Raw genomic sequence first — 25064 nt, 5'->3', positions numbered from 1 at the left:
CGAACCCAGAACCAGTCCGATTTTTAACCACAAACCCGAACCTAAACCCGCGAATTTGGTCTTTGACCCAATTTTTAGGACTTCAACTGTCTTGAAGACCGTTTTAACTTGTTCTCAAAAAAAATTTTACCTTCAAAATTGTGGGCAATGTGTCTAACGTCAAGTATTTTTCAAACGTTAACTTATATATATTATATTTAAAATATATACATAGATATAAAGTACTTTTATGGATTTCGAGTCAAAACCCAAACCCCGTTGGAATCTAGTTTCACAGGTTTCGGGTAGGGCTCAAGTTCACCTTCAGGCCATCGGTTCAGAGTTTACCTTGAACTGGTCAATTCAATTCATGGTTTGGTTTACCCCCAAACCAAACCAAAACCCAATAAATCGGTTTCAGTCCGGTCTAGGCTACCCGGTTGAACACCCCTAGTTTCATCAAGTAGGATCCGAGTCAGATTCAAATCTAAATAAAAAATTTGGATCTAAATATGGATACACTCTGATCCGGCCTAGGTCCGACCCATTTTAGGCCCTACAATCGTTTCCCCAACTCTAACTAAAAGTCGACTTAGTATTGAATGTTTGGTCATCTAAACATGGACTCTTGAAGCTTGGATTGGCAGGGAATGTCTAGGGAAACCTCTACAATACTCAAATCAATCCACTAGGAAAGAATAGTTTGACCAAATTTGAAATCAGAAGAACATAATTTATGTTGGAGGACCTATTTAAGGCTTAAAATGGTACGGATTTTACCCGAAATCCGAGTAATCCAAATCCAAATTTAGCAGGTTTGGTTTCATCAAGTATATCCGAATTAAAATATGGTTCGGATATGGGTTGATGTCCCTTGGCCCGAGTCAGATATGGTTCCATCCCTATATCTGTTAAGATCCAAATGATATATTACTTTACAAGATGTATTCTTATATTTTTTTAACTCATCTTCATCAACCAACAACGGTTGAGTCTAGTAGTCAAGGCATCTTTTCAAAATGGAAAGGTCTTGAGTTCAAGTCACCATTTAGTCATATTTTAGTAATTTTATTTAAAATAATCTTAAACGGTTTGACATTATCCAACCCGACCAACCCAAATCAATAAATTCGGTCGAATTGAATCCAGATATGATTTTAATAAAAGTAAAATGGTTCGGATATGGTATTAGCTAGTATGATCCAAGTCGAATTCAAATTTGGCTCTAGATATGAATCCTGATAAAAAAATCGGATATGGATATGGACACGCTCATATATGGCCCGTATCCGACCCGTTTTAAGCCCTAGACCTATTTGTAGCTAAAGGGACCTGCCCCTCCAACTAGCAAGTTGAAATGCATAACCTAAAAAATGATACCATGAATCTCATATTGGATTAGCGGCAACTATAATAGCCCATCTGGTTTAGCAAGCAAGTAGCATGAATATCCATAAATATTTTGAAGATAGGGGTCTATTTTTAGAAAATATATCGGGAAGGGGCATTGTACCACTTAAGAGATAAGAGCTTGAGTTTGAGTTTTTGTCATTGGGGGAAAGATCATAGTTGGGATCACGACCTCCACTCCATAATTGCAGGCAAAAAAGGATTTGCCTATAAATAGCTGAAGTGTGGCCTTTAGGCCCATAAAAATCTTGCAAAGTGTTAGAGACTAAAAATCAATCCATAAGAGAAAAAGGACAGGAGAGAGAGGGTCGAACTTGAATAGGTTTGACCCCTCCTCCCCTTCTCTATTTATATTATAAAAGCATACAGGGCCCATTTACACTTAATTAAAGACATGGGCCCACCCAATAAAAACATAACTACACTCCCCCTCAAGCTAGAGTAGATATATCATAGATGCCCAACTTGGAACAAAAAGAAAAAAAAAGTACACAAGATACAAACTTATAAGAAAATCAATCAATTTTTTTTTTTTTTTGATAAGTAAGAAAATCAAAAACAAAAACAAAAACAAAAAAAAAAAAAAATCAATCAATTGATCAAAAGACTTCACATAGGGTGTGACAATTTGTTTACACGAGTAAATCCAGAAAAAAATGACAATCAACTTTGATGTGCTTTGTGCGCTCATGAAATATAGGATTGCTAGAGATAAAAATGGCTGTCTAGTTGTCACAATACGTTTGCATAGGTAATGGATCATCAACACCCATCTCACGAAAAAGAGAATAAACCCACAACATCTCAGAAGTAGTCTGGACCATTGCACGATACTCTACTTCCGCACTTAGAGAGCAAGACATCACGTTTTGCTTCTTACTGTGCCAAATAACAAGATTTACACCCAAAACATGTATAAAAACCAGAGGTGGGCCCGCCATCAAAACAGTTCCCGGCCCAATCAGCATTAGAGTATCTAGAAATAGTCAAGGAAGATGAATGACAGTACAAGAGACCCTTTCCAAGAGCACCCTTCAGATAGTCCAGAATACGGCAAATAGCTTTCCAATAAGGTTGTTGAAGGGCATGCATAAACTGACCGAAAACTCTCAAAGCATAAGTAATGTCAGGACGAGTAACTATAAGGTAGATGAGCTTGCCAACCAACCGTCTATACCTCTCAGTGTCCTCAAAAACTTCCCCATGTTTAGCATCAAACTTGACAAAAGGATCCAAGCGAGTATCAACTAGACGAGATCTCATAATGCATGTCTCAAATAATAAGTCAACCACGTACTTGCATTGGCACAAAGTGAGACCTTCCTTGGAACGTGCATCCTCGGTCCAAAGGAAATAACAAAGAAGGTCTTAAGTCATTTATGTAGAATTGAGTACCCAAATGAGCTTTTAACTAAGCAAATACCCTCAGAGTCACTACCAGTGACAATGATGTCATCCACATAGACAATAAGAATAATAGTACTTGAGGTGGAATGACGAGTAAATACAGAATAATCAGAGGTAGAATCTTGAAACCCATATCGAAACACCACAAAGCTAAATTTGTCAAACCAAACACGCAAAGACTGTCTCAATTCATACATCACTTTCTTCAACCTACACAACATATGTTATTTCCCTTCAACAACAGAACCTAGGGGTTGATTCATATACACTTCATCTCGTAAATCTCCATGAAGAAATGCATTTTTTATGTCTATTTGGTATAGTGGCTAGTTAGAATTAACTGCGATAGACAGAAGAATTCTAATGAAGTTGAGTCGAGCAACAAGTGAAAAAGTCTCACAATAATCCACACCATAAGTCTAAGTGTGCCATTTAACTACCAATTGAACCTTAAGTTGATCAACAAATCCATCCGATCAATACTTCACTGTGTATACCCAATGACAACCAACAGTGATTTTCCCAGAAGGAAGAGTAAGTTCCCATGTGTGCTTCTAATAAAGTTCATGCATCTCGTCATCCATAACAAGTTTCATCCAAAAAAAAATCAAAGTCTGACAATATGAACTAGGGACAAAAACAGTGGACAACGAAAATGCAAAGCGAAAAGTAGATGAAAAATGATGGAAAGACACAAAATTTGATATAGGATGCCTAGTGTAAGAACGATTACCTTTCCACAATGTAATAGGTATCATAAAGGATGAAGGAATTGTGGGAGGAGGTGAGAGGTCCTCAGGAGAGTCGGATGATGGTGAAGAAAGGTCCTCAAAAGAGTCAGGTGATGGTATGGCTACGACTGGACCATATGATACAGCTAAGCAATGTTGAAAACGTTGATAGACCTGCAAATGTGGATGAGAGGACACTAGAAGAGGAACCGTAGGTAAAACGAACTACCCCTAGTGAAAGGAGACAAGATCAGAATCAAACTTGCAACCAAAAGTAGAGGAGTAGACTCCAAAAAGGTAACATCAACACTAGTATAATATCGACGTCCTATAGGATCATAAAAACGATAGCCCTTCTGAATTCTTGAGTAATCCAAGAATATATACTTAACAACACGAGGAGACAACTTATCAAGACCAATCCCAAGAATGTGAGTAAAGGAATGTGGGTGAAGGAAACACACTTAAAGACATGCAGAACAATAAGGAAGGGCTTGGCATTAAGATAAAATAAGGAAAAAATAATTTGACTACCAAGATAGGTATAGTAACCCAATTAATAAGGTAACAAACAGTAAGAACTGCATTTGCCCAATAAGGTTGAGGAACATACATGTTAAATAATAAAGTGCAAGTGACATCCAAAAGATGACGAAGCTTACACTCGGCAACATCATTCTGTTGGGAAGTGTGTGGACAAATAATCTGATGGATAATACCATGGTCTCTATAGAAACCAGACGTACAGCTTTGGGTATATTCAAGGGCATTGTCAAAACGAAAATTTTTAGCACATCGTTTGAATTGAACATATATTTCATTATAAAAGGCTAAAAAGATTTTGAGTAGTTCAGAACGATCCTTCATTAAAAATAGCCAAATCATTCGAAAATAATCATCCACAAAATGACAAAATAAGAAATATCAAAAATATTCTCTAAAGTAGGGGGAAACTACTATGGTGATGCTTGCAGAACTAACAAGCCTTACATTCCAAAATTGAAATAGGACTCAACGTGGGAACAACTTAACGCAACTTCTACAGTGATGGGTAACCCAAGCGATAATACCATTGTAGAAGAGAGACTACAGCACTCAAAGTACGAATTGGCACGTCATGATTAAGAAAATACAATCCATTACATTCATGCCCCAAACCAATCATCTTTTTCATCATGAGGTCTTGAAAAACACAAGAGGTAGGAGAAAAGGTTACAGAACAATGCAGTGATTTTGTCAGCTAACTCTTAGAAAGAAGATTAAATGGAAACTCAGGAACAAATAAGACAAATGTTAAGTGTCATTGAAATTGGTGGTACAAAGATCACTAGTTCCAAGCACAAGTCGAGAAAAACCATCAACTAAGATAATATGAGATTTAAAAGAGCGAAAATTAGAAAAGATTGAGAAGATACCACCCTTGTGAGCATTAGCTCTAGAATCAATAACCCGAGATGAATGGGATTGAGCAACTACACAAGTAGATTTATCTGTATAGGCCATGGTTGCGATGGGAGTAGATGAAAGAGATGGTAAACCTAATAATTTTTGGAAGATTTGACTGAGCTGAACAATAATATTGTCTTGAGACTCAAAATCGGTAACCATGGTCTTGGGTGCAGAGGGTTGAGTAATAGAGGCTGAAGAGATATCACCAGATGGCTTGGTGAATAGAATTAGGACGTCCCCATTTGTCCCAACAATAATCCTCTGTATGCCCAATCTTTCCACAATAATTGCACTTCCAACTGGATCTATCAGTACCACGACTAGAGCCTATTAGAATGGTATTCAGTTGTTAGAGTCGTTGAGCTAGTATTCAGGAAGAACGAGTCATTAGGAGTCCTAGTTGAACTAATCCAGTAACGTTAAAATAACGTGGTAATCTTTAGCCACAATTGGAACTGTTTTGTTACAGTAGGAGTCTGTATCAGATCCTATATAATAGGATCAATTTCCTTGTTTACGCATAAAGTAAGTTCTATTCAATTCACTTAGTTTTCTCTTCATTACTCAGTCTCTACTCTGTTATACTCTGCCCATACTCTGTTCTTTACAAGCTTACATCTGGTATCAGAGCTTTGTTTGGTGATTTCAGCAGGCCATGAGGGTTGTTATTCAGCCGGTCTTGTTGTGTTTCAATGGCGCTGAGAGAGTATTTTGTGCAAGCCTCTATTCCACGTTTCGATGGTTACTATGACCATTAGAGTATGCTCATGGAGAATTTTCTGAGGTCGAAGGAGTATTGGAGCATTGTTGAATCTGGTGTCGGTGAACCAGTAAATGCAAAAGCACTAAGAGCATTGACAAATGCTCAGAAAAATGAGTTGGAGGAAAGACGGCTGAAGGACTTGAAGGCTAAGAATTTTCTTTTCCAAGCCATTGATCAGTCAATTTTGGAAACGATTCTAGCAAGAGATACTTCTAAAGAAATCTGAGATTCTAATAAAAAGAACTATCGTGGAACAGCCAAGGTGAAACATGCGCATCTTCAAGCTCTTCGTTCAGAATTTGAGACTCTTCGTATGCAATCTGGAGAGACCGCTTCTGGGTACTTCTCAAGAACGATGGCTATTGCAAATAAGATGCATTTTCATGGTGGCAAAATGACAGATATTATCATCATTGAGAAGATTTTGTGGTCGATGACTCCGAAGTTTGAGTATGTGGTGTGTTCCATTGAAGAATCCAATGATTTGGATACCCTCTCCATCAATGAATTGGAGAGTTCTATGGTGGTTCATGAACAGAGAATGAACCAGCATGAGACATCCGAACAAGCCTTGTTCTCGAGCCATAAAAATTCTGAAGGGAGAGATTCTGGTCGGGGACGAGGAAGAGGTGCTAGTCATGGCAATGGAGCTGGACGTGGCAGTGATAATCCCAATGTAGGAGCCCAGGAATCAAAATCTAGCAATAAGTCCAATATCAAGTACTACGGGTGTCACAGGTATGGCCATTACCGTTCAACTTGCACGGCTAAGCTATATAAAGAGAAAGGTATGAAGTCCAATTTTGCTGAAAAAGAAGAAGAAATTACTCTTTTAATGGCTTATCATGCCGTAGAAGATAGTCATTCTAACATGTGGTACTTAGACAGCGGCTCAAGTAATCACATGTCTAGAGATAGATCCTTGTTTTCCAATTTGGATGAAACCGTTCGAACTTCTGTAAAGTTTGGAGATCATTCAAAGGTTTCAATTATGGGATTTGGCAATGTGAAACTCCAAGGTAAAGATCACAATATTCGAACTATCTTGAGTGTTTTCGATGTACCAAATTTGAAAAGCAACTTACTTAGTATCGGTCAGCTTCAAGAGGATGGGTATGCTTTCATCATTAAGGCCGGTTTTTGTCGGATTGAAGATCCACAAGAACGACTTCTTGCCCAGGTCCACATCACTAAGAATCGTTTGATTCCCTTGCATTTATACTCTAATGATCTTCCATGTCTTGTTAGTATCGTCGATGATTATTCTTGGTTATGGCATCTATGGTATGGTCATCTTAGCTTCAGTTCCTTGAAGCTTCTTTATCACAAAGGCATGGTGAAAAGCCTTCTAAAGATAGACCACCATCCAGCATTGTGTGAAGACTGTGTTTTTAGCAAACAACACTGTGATAAGTTTTCAAAAGGGAAAGCATGGAGAGCAAAAAGGTCTTTGAAGCTGATTCATACCGACATTTGTGGCCCGATTACTCCTCATTCCAATGGTAAAAATCCATACTTCATCACTTTCATTGATGATTTTATTGGTAACAATCAAATAGTATTATCTTGCCTTCTGGGAGATCTCTCTTCAATCCAAAGTTTATTCATGTTCATAGTGTGCCATGACAACTCACGAAACCAAGGACCTTACTTCAAACCTTGGGGCTAATTTCTCAGTCCAACGTATAACTAATGCCCCTCTAGATGGTCGTAACTTTCAATCTTGGTCTCTGTCGGTGCGACTTTATTTGGGTAGTAGAGGAAAATCTAGTTGGTTGTCCGGCATTGTTCCTAAGCCACCTCTCAATGATCCTAAATTTGAACAATGGGAAATTGATAATTGCACCATTCTTGGATGGTTATTTAACTCCATGGAGCAACGCATCTACACTATGTTTATGTATCACGAGACAGTTTCTTCTTTGTGGTCCGCTCTCACTTAAACATATGCACATGCTCGTAATGACTCGCGAATTTATGAACTTTACCAGGATATTGCTCAAGCTACACAAGAAAATCAGAGTGTTGCTAATTACTTTGGATTTCTTCAGTCCCGTTGGGAAGCTCTCGCACTATGAGTCTATGGCTGAGTTGTCTACTGAGGCAGCCGGGTACGTGGTCAAGCGAATTGCTCGACATCAGACATATCAATTCCTCATGGGTCTACGCCCTGAGTTTGAGGCATTGCGGACCCAAATCCTTAATACCTCGCCTCTACAGTCCCTATTTGAGACATTTGCGACAATTGATAGTGATGAGCGTCGTCACCGTGTAGTTCCTTCACAAACTCAGTCCCCTATCATTCTCCCTACTCCAGACACAGATCAGATGGTTCTTGCAGTCAACTCAGGTTTATCTAACTCTCGTACTCAAGGATCCGGAAATCGAGGCCATGGGATCCGTGAACGTGGTAAAGGTAGTGGTCTTACGTGTAACCACTGTGGGAAGATTGGCCATGAAAAGGCCCGTTGTTTTCAACTTTATCCCCACCTGTTGAAATCTTCTAGGGGACAGCCTCGTGCTGCTGTTGTGGAATCTACCTCTGTTGATTCTACGTCCCTTGGAACTATGGATTTGCAACATTTACAAACGCAGATTACAGCTATTGTACGGGATCAGCTCCAGGCTCAGACTTCCTCATCCTCAACAGTCGCATCTGTTACCACACCTCCAGGTACCTCTTTTGCATTTCATGCCTCTCAGTCTGACTCTGCTCCTCTGACTTGGGTAATTGATTTTGGTGCCTCTGATCACATGACCAGTGAATCTCATCATTTTATTTCTCCCACTTTTCCTACTACTCACAAAGAGGTTCGCCTTGCTGATGGGTCTCTTACCCCTATTCACAGCAAGGGTACTATCTCATTAACCCCTGTTTTTTCTCTTGATTCTGTTTTTCATGTTCCTCACCTATCTCTTAATCTTATGTTTGTAAGTAGTACAACAAAATCTCTAAATTGCTCTGTAACATTTTTTCCTACTCATTGTGTCTTTCAGGACCTGACTTCGAGGAAGATTTATGGCAAGGGGTATGAGAGGGATGGGTTGTACATGTTTAGCGCTCCTACTACTACTGCTCCAGCCTCCATTCTCCCACTCACTGGAACTCATATTTTTTTTTCCCAGACTTTAGCCTTATGGCATGCTCGATTAGGACATGCTAATTTTCAACACTTATGTTCATTATTTCCTGCTTTAAAAAACTCTTGTAGTGGACACAAATTTCAGTACTCTGTGTGTGAGCTTTCTAAACACACGTACTTCTTATATTCTTCGCATGCATAGAGTTAATGCTATTTTTTATTTAGATCATTCTGATGTTTGGGGGCGGCCTTCTCCTGTTACTGCTTTTAATGGTCATAAATATTATGTTACATTTATTGATGACTATTCTCATTGTACTTGGGTTTATTTAATGCGTTCTCGTTCTGAGGTGTTCCCTATTTTTGTTAATTTCCTTAAAATGATTCAAACTCAATATAACATTACTGTCAAATCTCTTAGAACAGATAATGGTGGGGAATATATTTCTGATGGGATCCGTTCCCATCTCCATGAGCGTGGTATGCTTCATCAGTTAACTTGCCCATACACTCCTGAGCAAAACGGGGTGGCGGAACGTAAAAATCGCCACCTCATGAACATCGTCTGTTGCCTTCTGCGAGGGATGCATATTCCCAAATCCTATTGGAATATGACCGTTCTTACTACTATTTTCCTCCTGAATCGTGTTCCGAATCGCACTTTAGGGGGACAGGTGCCTCTTCACATTCTTCGACCTGATAGCACTCTCTTCCCTATTACACCTAGAGTTTTTGAGTATACTTGCTTTGTTCAGGATAGAACTCCTCATCGCACCAAACTAGATGACAAAGATGTCTGTTGTGCCTTCTTGGGTTACTCTTCTATGTCAAAGGGGTATCAGTGTTATGATCCCCTCTCTCATCGTATTATTCATTCCCTAGATGTCACATTTTTTGAAAATGTTCCATATTTTCGTACTTCATCTTCTTTGCAGGATTATTCTCTAATAGTGCTACCATCTCCAGTTTTTCCTCCATCTTCATCTTCATCTTCGCCACCACCGTTGCAAGTTTACTCTCGTCGACCACCCCCCTCTCAAACTTTGCCAACATCTTCCTTGGACTCAGGTATATCCCCTTCTACGGTTACACCTATTCCGTCTATTTCTGACTCTCACTTACCTATTGCACTTCGCAAAGGTAAGTGAGGGTGTGTTACTAATCACCATGTCGTCCAGTTTGTTTCTTATCAGAGTCTTTCTCCTTCCTATCGAGCCTACCTTGCCACCACAGACTCTATTCGGGTTCCTCGATCTATATCTGAGGCTTTACGTGATCCTATGTGGACTAGAGCCATGACTACTGAGATGGATGTATTGCAGAGGAATCATACTTGGGATCTTGTTTCTCTTCCTTCTGGGGAGCAGACTGTTGGTTGTAAATGGATTTTCACAGTCAAGTACCTTGCAGATGGTACTGTTGATCGCTACAAGGCTCGACTAGTTGCGAAGGGATTTACGCAGACTCTGAGAAAAGACTTTGGAGCCACATTTGCACCTGTAGCCAAATTGTCGACTGTCCGTTTACTTATCTCTTTAGCAGCATGTCATTTATGGTCTCTTCACCAGCTTGATGTGAAGAATGATTTCCTTAATGGTGATCTGACAGAGGTCATTTATATGGACCCCCCTCCGGGATTTCTTCTTCAGGGGAGTATTCTGGGAAAGTATGTCGCATTCTCAAATCTCTATATAGCCTAAAGCAGTCTCCGCGAGCTTGGTTCCAGTGTTTCTCTAAGGTCATTCTATCTATGGGATTTTCTAGATGTCATTCTGACCATACTTGCTTTACTCAACGAGGAGTAGATGGTCACAATACTATTGTCTTGGTTTATGTGGATGACATTATAGTAACTGGAAATGATACACAATGGATTGACAGAGTTAAGAGGCAATTGGGTAATGCTTTTGAAGTTAAGGACTTAGGTCTCCTCAAGTACTTTTTGGGGATAGAGGTAGCCCGCTCACATCGTGGTATTTCGTTATCTCAACGCAAATACACATTGGATCTTCTTCAGGACACCGGAATGCTTAGGTGTCGTCCTGCATCTTCCCCAATGGATTAGAACCATCGTCTTCATGCTGAATCTAGGGAACTGTTATCTGATCCTTCATCTTACCAGAGACTCGTAGGCCGTCTAATTTATTTAACTAATACTAGACCAGATTTGACATTTGCGGTTAGTGTAGTCAGCCAGTTTATGCATGCTCCGCATACCTCTCATCTTGAAGCTGTGTATCGTATTCTTCGCTACTTGAAGTCTCGTCCTAGTCCAGGCTTATTTTATTCATCTACTACTCAGCCACATTTGTCTTGTTTCACTGATGCTGATTATGCGGGTTCTCTTACAGATAAGAGATCTACATCTGGTTTTTGCACTTTCTATGGTGGTAACCTTATTTCATGGAAAAGTAAGAAACAGAGTGTGGTTTCCCATTCATCTGCTGAAGCTGAGTATCGTGCTATGGCTCTTGGCACATGTGAGCTTCTTTGGCTTAGATCTTTACTAACAGAGTTGGGATTTCCAATTGCTAGTTCCTCCTCATTGTTTTGTGACAACAAGTCTGCTATCATGCTTGCATCTGACTCAATCCTTCACGAAAGAACTAAGCACATCGAGGTTGATGTTCACTTTCTTAGGGAGAAAGTTCAATCTGGTGCTCTTAAGACAGTTTTTGTTCCTTCTTCAGATCAACTGGCCGATATGCTTACAAAATCTGTTGGATCTTCTGTCACTAACTCTCACCTTGCCAAACTGGGTCTAGTTGATATATTTGCCCCAGCTTGAGGGGGAGTATTGGAAATATTAGAATAGTCAGCTCTAGTTTGACTAAAATTAGTTTATTTAGTTTTATTTATTTGTAAGGGCATTTATGTCCATTCCCTTATTATTGATTATAAATATATACCAAGATCTCATTATGAGACTTGATTTTTCTCTTCTAAATTTCTTCTGATTTTACACAGAAAACCTGGGTATATATCTTGCAGGCAAAATCGGAAGCTTTGTCTATCTTTAAGACATTTAAAGTCCTTGTAGAAAAGAAGGTTGGATTGCCAATCAAAATTCTCAGATCAAACTGAAGAGGAGAATATACCTCACATGCCTTCAAGAGCTTTTGTGCACAGCATGGCATTCGTAGATAGCTCACGGCGTCTTATACCCCTCAGCAGAATGGGGTAGCCGAGCGGAAAAATCGCACCATCCTCAACATGGTGCGTAGTATGTTGCGGACATCAAAGCTTCCAAAAACTTTCTGGCCTGAAGTTGTGCTATGGAGTGTTCGTTTATTGAACATATGTCCTACTAAGACTGTAAGGAGTATGACTCCACAAGAAGCATGGAGCGGAAGGAAGCCTAATGTTGCTAACTTACAAGTATTCGGGTGTATTGCTTACACCCATATTCCAGATGAGAAGTGGAAAAAGCTCGATGACAAGAGTGGGAAATGCATTTTTCTTGGCATTAGTGAACACTCTAAAGCTTATAAGTTGTACAATCCCATTAGTCGAAAGTGTATCATCAGCTGAGATGTCGTTTTTGATGAAACACATGTGGCCTTGGAATATTACTTCTTCGGGGCAACAAATACTTGCTGATTTTGATGTGGATGAAGGTGAAAGCACTGTTACAACCATTGGTAATGATCTCCATATTTCTGAGAAGTTGCAGCCCCAAAGCCTTACTACAGCCAGCCCTCAAAGCAATTCAAGTGCTTCTGATACAGACCAGCTCTCAAATCCATCTTCACCTTTGCAAAGCTCCCCTAGAATTGAGGACCAAACTCCTAGTGATTAGCAACCTCACCCTCAGCGTACCAAGCATCAACCATCATGGCTTCAGGACTATAGAGTGTCAAAATTTGCTGAAATAGATTCGGTTGACCATATAGCTTTTTTCGCTAATCCTGATGCCTTGCTCATAGGTGATATGCTCTCTCAAGTAGCTTTACTTGGACACTGTGATCCGGTCTCCTTCACTCAGGTTGTGCAAGATCCAAAATGGAAAGAAGCAATGGATGAGGAAATTCATGCCATTGAGAAGAACAAGACATGGGAGTTAACCGACCTTCCTCGTGGTCAAAAACTGATAGGTGTGAAGTGGGTATATAAGACCAAGTTAACCACGGAAGGCACCGTGGACAAGTATAAAGCCAGGTTGGTCGCAAAAGGGTATAAGCAGCAGCAAGGCATTGACTATGAAGAAGTGTTTGCCCCAATTGCAAGGTTGGAAACTATACGGATGATCCTAGCCTTAGCAGCCCAAAATTCTTGGCAAATTTTTCAGATGGATGTCAAATCAGCTTTTTTACACGGAGATCTCCAGGAAATCGTCTACGTTGATCAGCCGCCTGGTTTCGTGAAGAAGGGGAATGAAGGGAAGGTATATCGACTACGTAGGGCGGCCTTGTATGGACTGAAACAAGCCCCACGCGCTTGGTACAGCCGTATAGAGTCGTACTTCATCAAAGCTGGTTTCCAAAAGTGCCCATATGAGCCTACTCTGTTTGTTAAATCTGAATCAGGAGGGAGTTTTCTACTTGCGAGCTTGAACGTAGATGACTTGATTTACACGGGGAATGACCCTTCCATGTTCCAGTCTTTCCGAAGTTCGATGATGGGAGAGTTTGAAATGTCAGACCTGGGCTTGATGCATTATTTCCTTGGTATTGAGGTGATTCAATCTGATGCAAGGATATTTATCTCACAAAAGAAGTACTCATGAGATATTGAAGTGATTCGAGATGCAGAATTGCAATCCAGTTCAAAAAGTCAGTCGAAATAGGTGTTAAACTGGTAAAGGATACTCTCGGAAATGTCGTTGATAGCACTTTGTACAAGCAGCTTGTAGGAAGTCTCATGTACTTGTCTGCAACTCGACCAGATATTATGCACGCTGTTAGTCTCATCAGTAGGTATATGGAGCATCCAAAAGAAGTTGGCCTTATATACTTGTACAAGCAGCTTGTAGGAAGTCTCAAGTACTTGTCTGCGCTACTTGCGTGGTACTACTGATCTTGGCCTTATATATAAGAGTGGAATCGTTTCAGATTTGGTTGATTTTTCAGATAGTGATTATGCTGGAGATTTGGATGATAGGAAGAGCACTTCCAGATATGCTTTTATGCTAGGTACAGGAGCTATCTCTTGGTCGTCAAAGAAACAAAGTATTGTCTCCTTATCCACCACAAAAGCTAAGTACATCGCTGCAGCCAATTGCGCTTGTCAAGCTATATGGCCTCTAAGAATGCTAAGCAAGATGCAATTTCATCAAAAGGGGAGCACTCCAGTGTATTGTGACAATAGCTCAGCGATAAAGTTGTCCAAAAATCCAGTTGAACACGGACGAAGCAAGCATATTGATGTGCGCTACCATTTCCTGTGCAATCTTGTCAAAGATAGAATAATAGGTCTCCAATACTGCAAGAGTGAAGACCAGGTTGCTGATATTTTCACCAAAGCCCTGAAAATTGATGTGTTTGAGAAACTTCGATCATTAGTAGGTGTTTGCTCACTTACAGGAGGGTCCTGCGTCAAGGATTCGTAAACTGGTGTTTTCTCATCCAGTTTAAAGGAGGGTATTAGAATGGTATTCAGTTGTTAGAGTCGTTGAGCTAGTATTCAAGAAGAACGAGTCATTAGGAGTCTTAGTTGAACTAGTCCAGTAACGTTAGAATAGTGTGGTAATCTTTGGCCACAATTGTAACTGTTTTGTTACAGTAGGAGTCTGTATTAGATCCTATATAATAGGATCAGTTTCCTTGTTTACGCATAAAGTAAGTTCTATTCAATTCACTTAGTTTTCTCTTCATTACTCTGTCTCTACTCTATTATACTCTGCCTGTACTCTGTTCTTTACAGGCCTATAGAGCCACCACACCACATGTGTCACTACAATCATCTTAATTACCACCCATGAGAACCCAAGCATCTATGGGAGCAACCATCGATTGCACTAAAAGACAAGTCGAGAAACTACCCAACAATCAAGAACAACCATCACCAATAATAATAAAAAAATGCGCGGAAACCCCATAGGGAAAAAAAACAGCACCTTCGCTAAAAGTCGAAGAGCAAAGAGATATAACAAAAAAATACCGTAATATACCAGAGAGCAAAAACACCGTCATAGTAACAATAGGTGTAGAAAACACTTATGAGAGGAGCAGCAATGGTAGATGACAAACTTAGGATACGATTTTTGAGAAAATCAAAAATCCTAAAAACAGCCAAAAACGACCTAAACACCTCCAAACGCAAAAAATATGCCTATAAAGCTCCCAAAACTGATCACGAAGCCCCAAAAAATTAATCACAACCACCAATAAGGCCCTTGATACACATCTAGGGTTCCACTTGTAGCACAAATAGGGATTAAAACCCTTTTTTGCAGAAAATACTATTCACGGTACTGTTCACACAGCATTGTTCATGCGCCATTGTTCACACGACACTATTCACAACTGTTCATGGAATACTATTCACATATTTGCCCTAAAAACTGAATTTTGGAACTTCAAAATTGCAACACAGGCTTCACAATCATCGATAAACCATAAACAAATCAGAAACTACACCCTAGATACACATCTATGTGTAAAAAACAGCAAATGAAGACTCCTAAATTGTGTTTTGTATGAAGACCTAAGGTTTTGAAGAATCCGGATGAAAAAGAGAAGAAAAATAGGAAGAGGAGGAGGAATAGATTAATCTAAGAGTAGAGATGCTCTGATACCATGTTAGAGACCAAGAATCTGTTGAGTTTAGTCCCACATCGGACACAAATTGCCTTGTCTCTCTCCTTGTAGGCTCCTGGGGCTCTCCACTCATGGCCAATTGGTTTTGAGTTGGACCCCCAAATTTATCGTGGTATCAGAGAGGGCCTTTCTCTCCTCCACGTCACCCAATTCATATCCCCACGTGCTTTGGCCAAGTCTCAAGTCCGACCCACACGTGCAGAAGCGTGTTGAGTTTAGTCCCATATTGGACACAAATTGCCTTGTCTCTCTCCTTATAAGCTCCTGGGCCTCTCCACTCATTGCCAATTGGTTTTGAGTTGGACCCCCAAATTTATGATACCATGATAAATTTGGGGGTCCAACTCAAAACCAATTGGCCATGAGTGGAGAGGCCCAGGAGCTTACAAGGAGAGAGACAAGGCAATTTGTGTCCGATGTGGGACTAAACTCAACACACCCACGCATGTGTGGGCTGGACTTGACCAAAGCACGTGAAGATATGAACTGGGTGACGTGGAGGAGAGAAAGGCCCACTCTGATACCATGATAAATTTGGGGGTCCAACTCAAAACCAATTGGCAATAAGTCAAGAGGCCAAGAGCTTATAAGGAGAAAGACAAGGCAATTTGTGTCCGATGTGGGACTAAACTCAATAGAATCAATCCACAAGAGAAAAAAAAAAACAAGGAGAAGAGAGAGAGGGTCGAACTTGAATAGGTTTGAATCCTCCTCTTCTCTATTTATATTATAAAAGCATGTAGGGCCCACTTACACTTAATTAAAGACGTGGACCCACCCAATAAAAAATAACTCTAACAAGAAGGATGTCAACTCTATCCGTTGACTACTTCACATTTCTTGTTCATATTGTTTTCTAAGCCTCATGAGCATTTTCAACCAAGCCATTTCTTTTGGGACAACTAGGAGTCGAAAATACTTGGGAGTATCTAATGCTCATGGCAGAATTGCATCACAACTTGTCCCAAGATATGTTTTATACTTTCCAAGATGACCAGTTGAGCAATCACAGACCCAAAAGTATTGTTCTCTCACAATAATGTGTCACACTCTTATAAAAAAGGGTTGTTTTGACCAAGTGAGTGAACTAATACATGGATATAAGCAGATATTGTCACCTTCTATGGGGCCAACTATGTCAATCCCCACTATTATGCACGGCAAGGGATTTCCACAACTAGAAGAATGTGCAAGTCGAAGGTTCTAAACGAGTGAGAGGAAGCCTAAAAGGAGCATGAGTCGAGGTGTGATAGCAGATGTGAACACACTTAAGTTAGTAGAGGGCAGAGCTTTCAACAGAGTTGAATGGGTAACAAAATTCGTTTGGGCAACCTCAAAATTTTGGGATAAGGCTTTGATGATACATTGATGTTGATAAGGGCTCCAGAAAACCCTCATCCGAGGTAAGTTGTAATTTCCACATAAAGATTTCCTTTGTCTTAAGGAATGACTTGATTGAATCCAAGGTCATTGGTTTATACTCTCGCTATAGACATACAGAAATGCTTCTAGCATCTTTTATTCTCATAAGTTGGCACTGTGGGGCTACAATCTGGATCCATCGAATATCCTTGTGTCTAAATAGGGATACCTCAAAACATAATGGCTAGCTAGCATAACTTCCATTTCAGGAATCCAATCTATGGAGGTTATCCTAGCCAGCAACTACATATATAATCAACAACAAGAAAGCCTTACCACCAAAAGATTCGAGGTTAGCTAAACAGATCTTTTTTCCTTCGTTCCACTTGGCCCAAAGCCAATTTTCTGTTATTGAGAGAGGATATATACATAACAATTTAAAAGGAAATACTGGACCAGTGTCATATTGCAAAAGACCAAATGATCACAACTAAACAATTCACACACCTTAAAATCTGGTTCATTCCAAGTAAATAAGTAACCAAATGGATTGTTGCTACTTCAGCAAGATCTTCATTCATCGATTCAACGAACTTGGGTTCAAACCCATCCTTAAACATTTAACCACTGACCACACCAGTTGCTTACCCAAGATGTATAATGATTATAGGCGGTTATATTCCTATTGTTGGTAGCACTGGGGAGCGTTATTTAGACGAAACATATGCCGGTGCATATACTATCATAGTGCTCAAACCCACCATGAAGAAAAGATATCCATCTTACAATGAAATATTCCTTTCTCTGGATCATTCGTCACTTGATTTCAAACATTTTGTAGGAATAGAACTACTAACCAAGTCATGAAAATTAGTTATCCAGTTTCAGAACTCTTTGGCATGGATGGGAAAAAAACTAGCAAAAACAATACATGCAAAAAAATATTACAGACCAATGAAAAGTACCTCTTCTGGAACAATCATTGACGCACATTCTGGAAAACTACTAGCAACTCCAAGCCATGCACAGCAATGTTGTGGACGTCCCTCTGGTCCAAACATGGTGTTCCTGAATACCTGATTTGAAATATTCACATCAGATCAAATTGCAACTAAAAAAGGAAGAAGAAAAACTACATAATGGTAGCTAGAAGAGCTATAATGGCAGACAACCTAGGAACCAAGAAAGAGAAACAGAAACAAAAATTACTGCAGTAAGATGCTGGTGGTAGAAATACAGCTTTTTCAGGCTTCCATGCTTTGATAGCTGAGATTCAAGTTCATCAACACATCTGCAAGATCACAGTTACTGATCCATAAATACCAAGATATATACTTGAACAAATCTATTTGCATAAATACATTAGTGCATGTGAGGCATTCATTTGATGTTACGGTTGATTTTCTTTTATGGGTGTAAGCTGGAAAAAAAAACCCACAACCTCGAAGTTGCTTTGCAATGTCTAAACGAACCGAGCTATGGATTTAAGCCCATGTTATAGTTGATTTGCTTTATCTGAAATAATTTCCTAATATTCTAATGATTTTAACATGGCTTGGTTAATGCTGAATGCCCTTAAAATAGTCTTTTAGAGTATTGATCTCAAGGTACATCTTTGTCAATTGAAAACACTAGACATCTTGATAGAGACAGTGATGAGACAACTGTTACAAACTGAGACAAACTGCCTCATTGTGGTCACCCACAAGGCATATCCATCAACACGGTTTGAAATGGAAGAAGTTTGAGCTGTGGTTAAGAGACAAGTGCCTTTGTGAAAAAACTATGATCTTTGCTTGAAACCTTTTTTGGTCTTCCAAGAGGAGAATCTTTTGGAATGATGCCACATTGGATATGAACTTGATAGGATTCCAATAGATTGTAATAATTAAAATAGAAAATAGAAAGGGGGTAAAAGGAAGAAATACGACCAATTCAAGATCGTTGGGTCTTCAAAGCTAGCTGAGCTTATTTCATTAATCATCAAACTTGCTTATCTTTTGGCTACAATCTTGCTAATTAATAAGAAAAAATATGACTTGCAAGCTATAATGCCCTTTTCGCTCTAACTGCAGAAGAAAAGTTTGTACAATCCTATGGCTAATAGAATAAATATTAGGAATGAAGATTAGGACTAAATAAGATTATAAAAGAGGGAAGGATATAGGAGAAAGTATCATTTCACATCGCATAGAGTGCCCTTTCCCTCAGGGTTGAAACCAACTGAATCTCAGATTGTAATTGAAGCAAGGTCGGGCCAGGCTTTAGACTGGGCTTATGGGCCGGGCTTCCATATCGAAGCTCAGGCCGGCCCACCAATATACAGGCTCATGCAGGCAGGCTGCAGGATTGCAGGCCAAATTTGCATCCCTAGTTCAATCATCCATTTTGACCATTTTAACTAAAACATTACTATATTTTAGAAATACAAAAAATTAAAGAATTAAGAATAGGATTATAATAAACTCAGAGGGCAACAAATACATTCATGTATATAAGCTTGAACATATAAGTATACTTTAAAAAAATGAGTTTTTACTCTAATTTTTAAAAATTAAAGAACTACAATATAATAGGAAACCCATAGAGCAACCATGCAAGCATGTATGGTATACTTTAAACATATTTGCACAATTACATATGGAACTGACTAAAAACACATATAAGATAGACATTAGCAACATAAGATGTTCTACCAGTAAATTAATATTGTGCAAAATATATATATATATATATATATATCATTTAAATTCCTTGCCGAATTAAATTTTTCGCAAAGGCATCAATATGCTATGTAGGAAAACAGAACCATGTGGTTTAGACTTTCTTAGGACACAAGCATTTTCTTTTTTTGAACGATAAGCCCCTTTTTTAATGAGTTCAGTAACTTGGTACTGGAAGGATTCGAACCTAGGTCTCTGGTATCATTACCCAAAGATTTTAACCACTAAGCTAGCTGGCACCTGCTGCCGCAAGCATTTTTCTTAATATACGTAGTCAACAGAGTATAAATATTTAAATGTTATGCCTCTCAAAGTCTCTGATGGGCACTTAATGATATTGATCTTACTTTTCTTACTCCAAATGGTTGCTAATTGTAGTCTAAAGGCTTGTAGGTATGTTTCATGCATATTATATTATTTCATAAATTTATGATGCACATTTTCATAAAGTTTCCATCATTCCAACAAATTTTACATTTCACATTGGTCAAAATATTTCTATAACCTGACTGAAAAAGACATCAAAATATAAATTACAGAATAATGAAACCTATTGATAATTGTTGATTAGTACAAAAGGATTTCACTTTGAAGTTTGAGTTGGTTAATGTGACACAGTTTTTCCCTGCAAAAGTAAACTGTATTACAACAAAACTGCAAAATTAATGTCATGATGTCAAATAAACAAATTGAAGAAGCACCTGGACCAATTGTAAGCAGCATTTCCTTCCGATAATAAGCCTTCCTTTCCAGTAGAGACAGTGGCCTTCTCCAAGTGTCTGATGTTTATTGGTGATCGAGAAGAAGTGACAATCATTAATATTGACAACCAATCCTTGCGCAGATCCTGAACAAATAATCATGAAGCATGTTATGCACTGGAACAAATTTGCTCATCAGGAAGGCTTCTTAGGTACTAACAAGCAGCACATAAAACACATGCAATGAAAAAAGAAATAGTTGTAGAAAGCGAACGAAGCTTCTTTGTACTAGAGGCATGCTCGTGGTCAATCTAACGTGAACTAGGACTTGGGGGAGCAGATTTCCAATAAATAAAGTAGTTGGGGTGAGATAAAAGCATCCACGAAATTCCAAAGCTATGTGGCAGCCTACTAGTGTGTTTCTGGGAGGGCTCCAAGTTTTGGAGTATTATATATCTATATTCCAAGCTATTGGCTAGGTTATCAACATGGATGGAATACGACATCAATTGACGATAAATTCAGGATTGTGGACTGACTGTTTCCTGGGCTTGGTATTTTGGTCTCTAAGTTTTGTGGACCAAGTTTTGGTCACTTGAATTGCTCAAAATAACAATGAAATTTTAGACCTTTGAAGCCCGTGGAAAAGTCCTAGAGGTAAACTATGTAAGCTTTCCTATTTTTCATTGGTTGTTTGTTTTCCTCTATTGCTCCATTTTCTTTTCTTTTCTTTTCTTTTTTTTTTTCAATAAATCTCTGTTTCTCTATATGTAGAAGAATTGTAGAAGAACCGTCAAGTCTCATAATGCGAGCTTGGCAGATATTTATAATAACTGATGAGTGAATGGACAAAAATACCCTTACATAGAAATAATAGAAAACTAGGAAACTACATTATTTGCAATACTCCCCCTCAAGCTAGGGCAAATATATCAATTAAGCCCAACTTGACAAGATGAGAGTTAGTGACAGAGGGACCAGCAGACTTCATAAGCATGTCGGCAAGTTGATCTAAAGAAGATATAAATATTGTTTGAAGGGCACTAGATTGAACTTTCTCCCTGAGAAAGTGAATATCAACCTCTATATGTTGGGTTTTTTCGTGAAGAATAGAGTCAGACAAAAGCATAATAGCAGACTTATTGTCACAAAACAATGTGAAGGAACCAAAGACAGGAAATCCTATCTCTGTCTAAAAAGATTGAAGCCAAATTAGCTCACATGTACCAAGAGCCATAGCACTATACTTAGCTTCAGCAGAAGAACAGGAAACCACACTCTGTTTCTTACTTTTTCACGAGATTAGGTTACCACCATGGAAAGTACAGAAACCAGAGGTAGATCTTTTATCTGTAATCGAACCAGCATAATCAACATTAGTAAAATAGGACAAATGAGGTTAAGCAGTGGACGAGTAAAACAACCCAAGACCAGGACGCAACTTCAATTAGCGAAGAATACAATAAATGGCGTCAAGATGAGAAGTGCGCGGAGCATGCATGAACTAACTAACCACACTAACTGCAAAAGTCAAATCTAGTCTAGTGTTAGTCAAATAAATCAGACAGCCGATGAGTCTCTGATAAGAAAAAGGATCACAGATAATAGATCACCAGATTCAGCATAAAGACGGTAATTCTGATCCATAAGAGAGCAAGCAGGACGACAACCAAGCATATCAGTGTCCTGAAGAAGATCCAATGTGTATTTGTGTTAAGATAGCGAAATACCACGGCAAGAGCGAGTACCTTTTATCCCCAAGAAGTACTTGAGGGGACCCAAGTCTTTAATCTCAAAAGCACAACCTAATATCATCTTTACCATACCAATCCACTAGGCATCATCTCCCGTAAGGATAATATCATCCTTCAGAAAGACATTATTCACATTGAGTTGGTGAAGAGGCCATAAGTGACATGCAGCTAGAGAAATAAGGAGACGAACAGTAGAAGTTTAGCTACAGGAGTATATGTAACACCAAAATCCTTTCCTGGAGTCTATGTAAATCCTTTAGCAACTAGACTGGCCTTGTATCGATCAATTGTGTCATCTGTTAGATACTTGACAATGAAAACCCATTTACAACCAACAGTCCACTCCCCAAAGGGAACAAGCTCCCAAGTATGATTCTTCTGCAAAGCATCCATCTCAACAATCATGGCTCCAGTCCACTGAAGATCTCATAAAACCTCTGAAAGAGATCAAAGAACTCGAATAGAAGTAATGGCAGCAAGGTAGGCCTGATAAGAAGGAGAAAATCCCTGAGAGGAAACAAACCGAGCAATAAGATGATCAGTAAACACACCCCATCTTACCTTTGCGAAGTGCAATAGGTAAGTGAATCAGAAATAGAAGGGATAAGAGCAGAGGTGGAAGAGAATATACCTGAGTCCAAGGAGGAGGTTGGCAAGATTGGAGAGGGACAAGGGCAATGAGAGTAAACCTTAAGCGTTGGCAAAGATAGAGAGAAAACCAGAACAGGCAACACTATAGGAGAAGAAGTAGAAAAATAGTCCTGCAAAGAAAATGTGGCACGAAAGTAGGGAACATTTTCAAAAAAAGTGACATCCATAGAATGTATGACACGTTGAGAAACAGGATCACAACATTGATATCCCTTTGACATGGATGAGTAGCCCAAGAAAACACACCGAATGGCTTAGTCATCTAATTTCATGCGATGAGAGTTGTGATCCTGAACAAAACAAGTGCACCCAAAAACTCTAGGTGTAATCAAAAATAGGATCCTATCAGGCAAAGAACATGAAGAGGCACCTATCCCCCTAAGGTACGACTCGGAACAAAGTTAAGAAGAAAAACCACAACGATGACCGTCATGTTCCAATATAACTTAAAAACATGCATGCCTCGAAGAAGGCAACGGACAATGTTCATAAGGTGGCGATTCTTGCGTTCCGCCACCCTGTTCTGCTCAGGAGTGTAGGGACAGGTCAACTGGTAGAGCATACCATACTCATGAAGGTGAGAGCGAATCTCATTAGAAATATATTCACCTCCATTATCAGACCGAAGAACTTTAACAGTGATGTTGTACTAAGTCTGAATCATTTTAAGAAAGTTAACAAAAATAGGAAGCACTTCAGACCAAGATCGCATCAAATAGACTCAAGTACAATGAGAATAGTCATCTATAAATGTAACATAATACCAATGACTAGTAAAAGCAATAACAGGATAAGGAAATACAAGTATGTTTGGAAAGTTAACACACAGAACACTGGAACTTATGCCCACTACAAGAATTTTTTATAACAGGAAATAAATAACACAAGTGCTGAAAATTAGCATGTCCTAAGCGGGCATGCCACAAATCTAAAGACTAGGAAGAAAAAATATGACTCCTAGAGGAGGGTAGCACAAAAGCCAGAGCAACAGTATGCGGAGATCCAAATAGGTACAACCCATCCCTCACATACCCCTTGCCAAAAATCTCCCCCAAAATCAAGTCCTAAAAGTACAGTGAGTAGGAAAAAAGGTCACTGAGCAATTGAGAGATTTGGTAATACCACTCACTGACAAAAGATTAGGAAATAGATGAGGAACATGGAGCATAGAGTTGAGAGAAATACTAGATGATAAGGAAATGGTACCCTTGCTGTGTATAGGTGTAAGGGACCCATTAGCAAAGCAAACTTCATTATGAGTAAAAGAAAAAATAGATTAAGTGAAATGCCTAGACTCACCAGTCATGTGATCAGAAGAACCAGAATCAATAACGCATATTAGGGGAGCTGGACTAGAGTGGGTGACATGAAATGTAGAAGATATACCTGGAAGCGTGGTAATTGTTATCATAGTCGAAGATGAGCTAATATGAGCACGGATCTTATCACAAACAATAGTGGCAATCTGGGTCTGAAATCGCTGTAAATCAACGGTGCCAGAAAAGTCAGTAGTGGGAACAAGTGAGGAGTCCACAATGGTAGTATGAGAAGCAAAATGCCCCAAAAAAGGAGTGGTAATAAACCTCAACAAATGAGGATATAGCAGAAAACATCGGACCTTCTCATGGCTTGTCTTCCTACAATGACTACAAATAAAAGTACTCCCGCGATCACTACTACGGCCCCCTCGGCCATGACGAGTATTCAAAAACCATCCTGATTTGCCTTTACTTCCCAAATAAAGTATCATGAACCAAAACCAAGACTGAAAATTACGACCAGCCAATAGGGTACTAGTTATACGTTGGGCTGAGGAATTTTGCCCAAGAATTGTATTGAATTCTTTGTTCTCTTGGTTCGATGTCATATCTCACAAAGAGACAAGTGGATAAAACAGAATACAGAAAAAAAAAAAATCAAGTCTAGGGATACTACAAATTGACGAAGAAAGAAAGTGAGTCAACTCAACATACAGTTAAGGTGCAGAAAGAAGAAAAAAAAAATGCTGAGAAGCAGTCAAGGCAAAAAGACACAGCTTTGGCTTGAATGGAGTTAAATGCAAACATCTAAGGGGCTAAAACATCAGCACCATCGCAAAACACAACAGTGTTGTCATATCGCAACACAGAACCAGCACAACCTTATCACAGCAGTGCTGTCATATTGCAACACAGAACCAAAACCACAACCTTATCGCAACCAGCAAAGAAACCAACCAGCAACATAGCCTTATCACAGTCAAAACAGACCCAAAAAAAAACAGTAGCACAGAACCAGCCAGCAACACAGATCC

The 25064-nt window shown here is 39.2% G+C and overlaps 1 protein-coding gene across 1 annotated transcript in view; it reads right to left on the bottom strand.

Annotated features, from left to right (window-relative positions):
- GRL (transcription activator) overlaps positions 1-25064 on the bottom strand; it is a 63535-nt gene that overhangs the window by 9911 nt on the left and 28560 nt on the right. Inside the window, exons 16-18 of the mRNA XM_086441677.1 lie at positions 20367-20512; positions 18152-18233; positions 17908-18018 (exon numbers count right to left, since the gene is read on the bottom strand). Coding sequence (XP_086297803.1) covers positions 17908-18018; positions 18152-18233; positions 20367-20512 — 339 coding nt within the window. The remainder of the gene's footprint in view (positions 1-17907; positions 18019-18151; positions 18234-20366; positions 20513-25064) is intronic.

This window comes from Akebia trifoliata, chromosome 1 (genome assembly GCF_017979445.1).
Source record: "Akebia trifoliata isolate Shusen 1 chromosome 1, ASM1797944v1, whole genome shotgun sequence".
NCBI classification, from domain to species: Eukaryota; Viridiplantae; Streptophyta; class Magnoliopsida; order Ranunculales; family Lardizabalaceae; genus Akebia; species Akebia trifoliata.
This window is presented reverse-complemented; position numbering and strand designations above follow the sequence as displayed.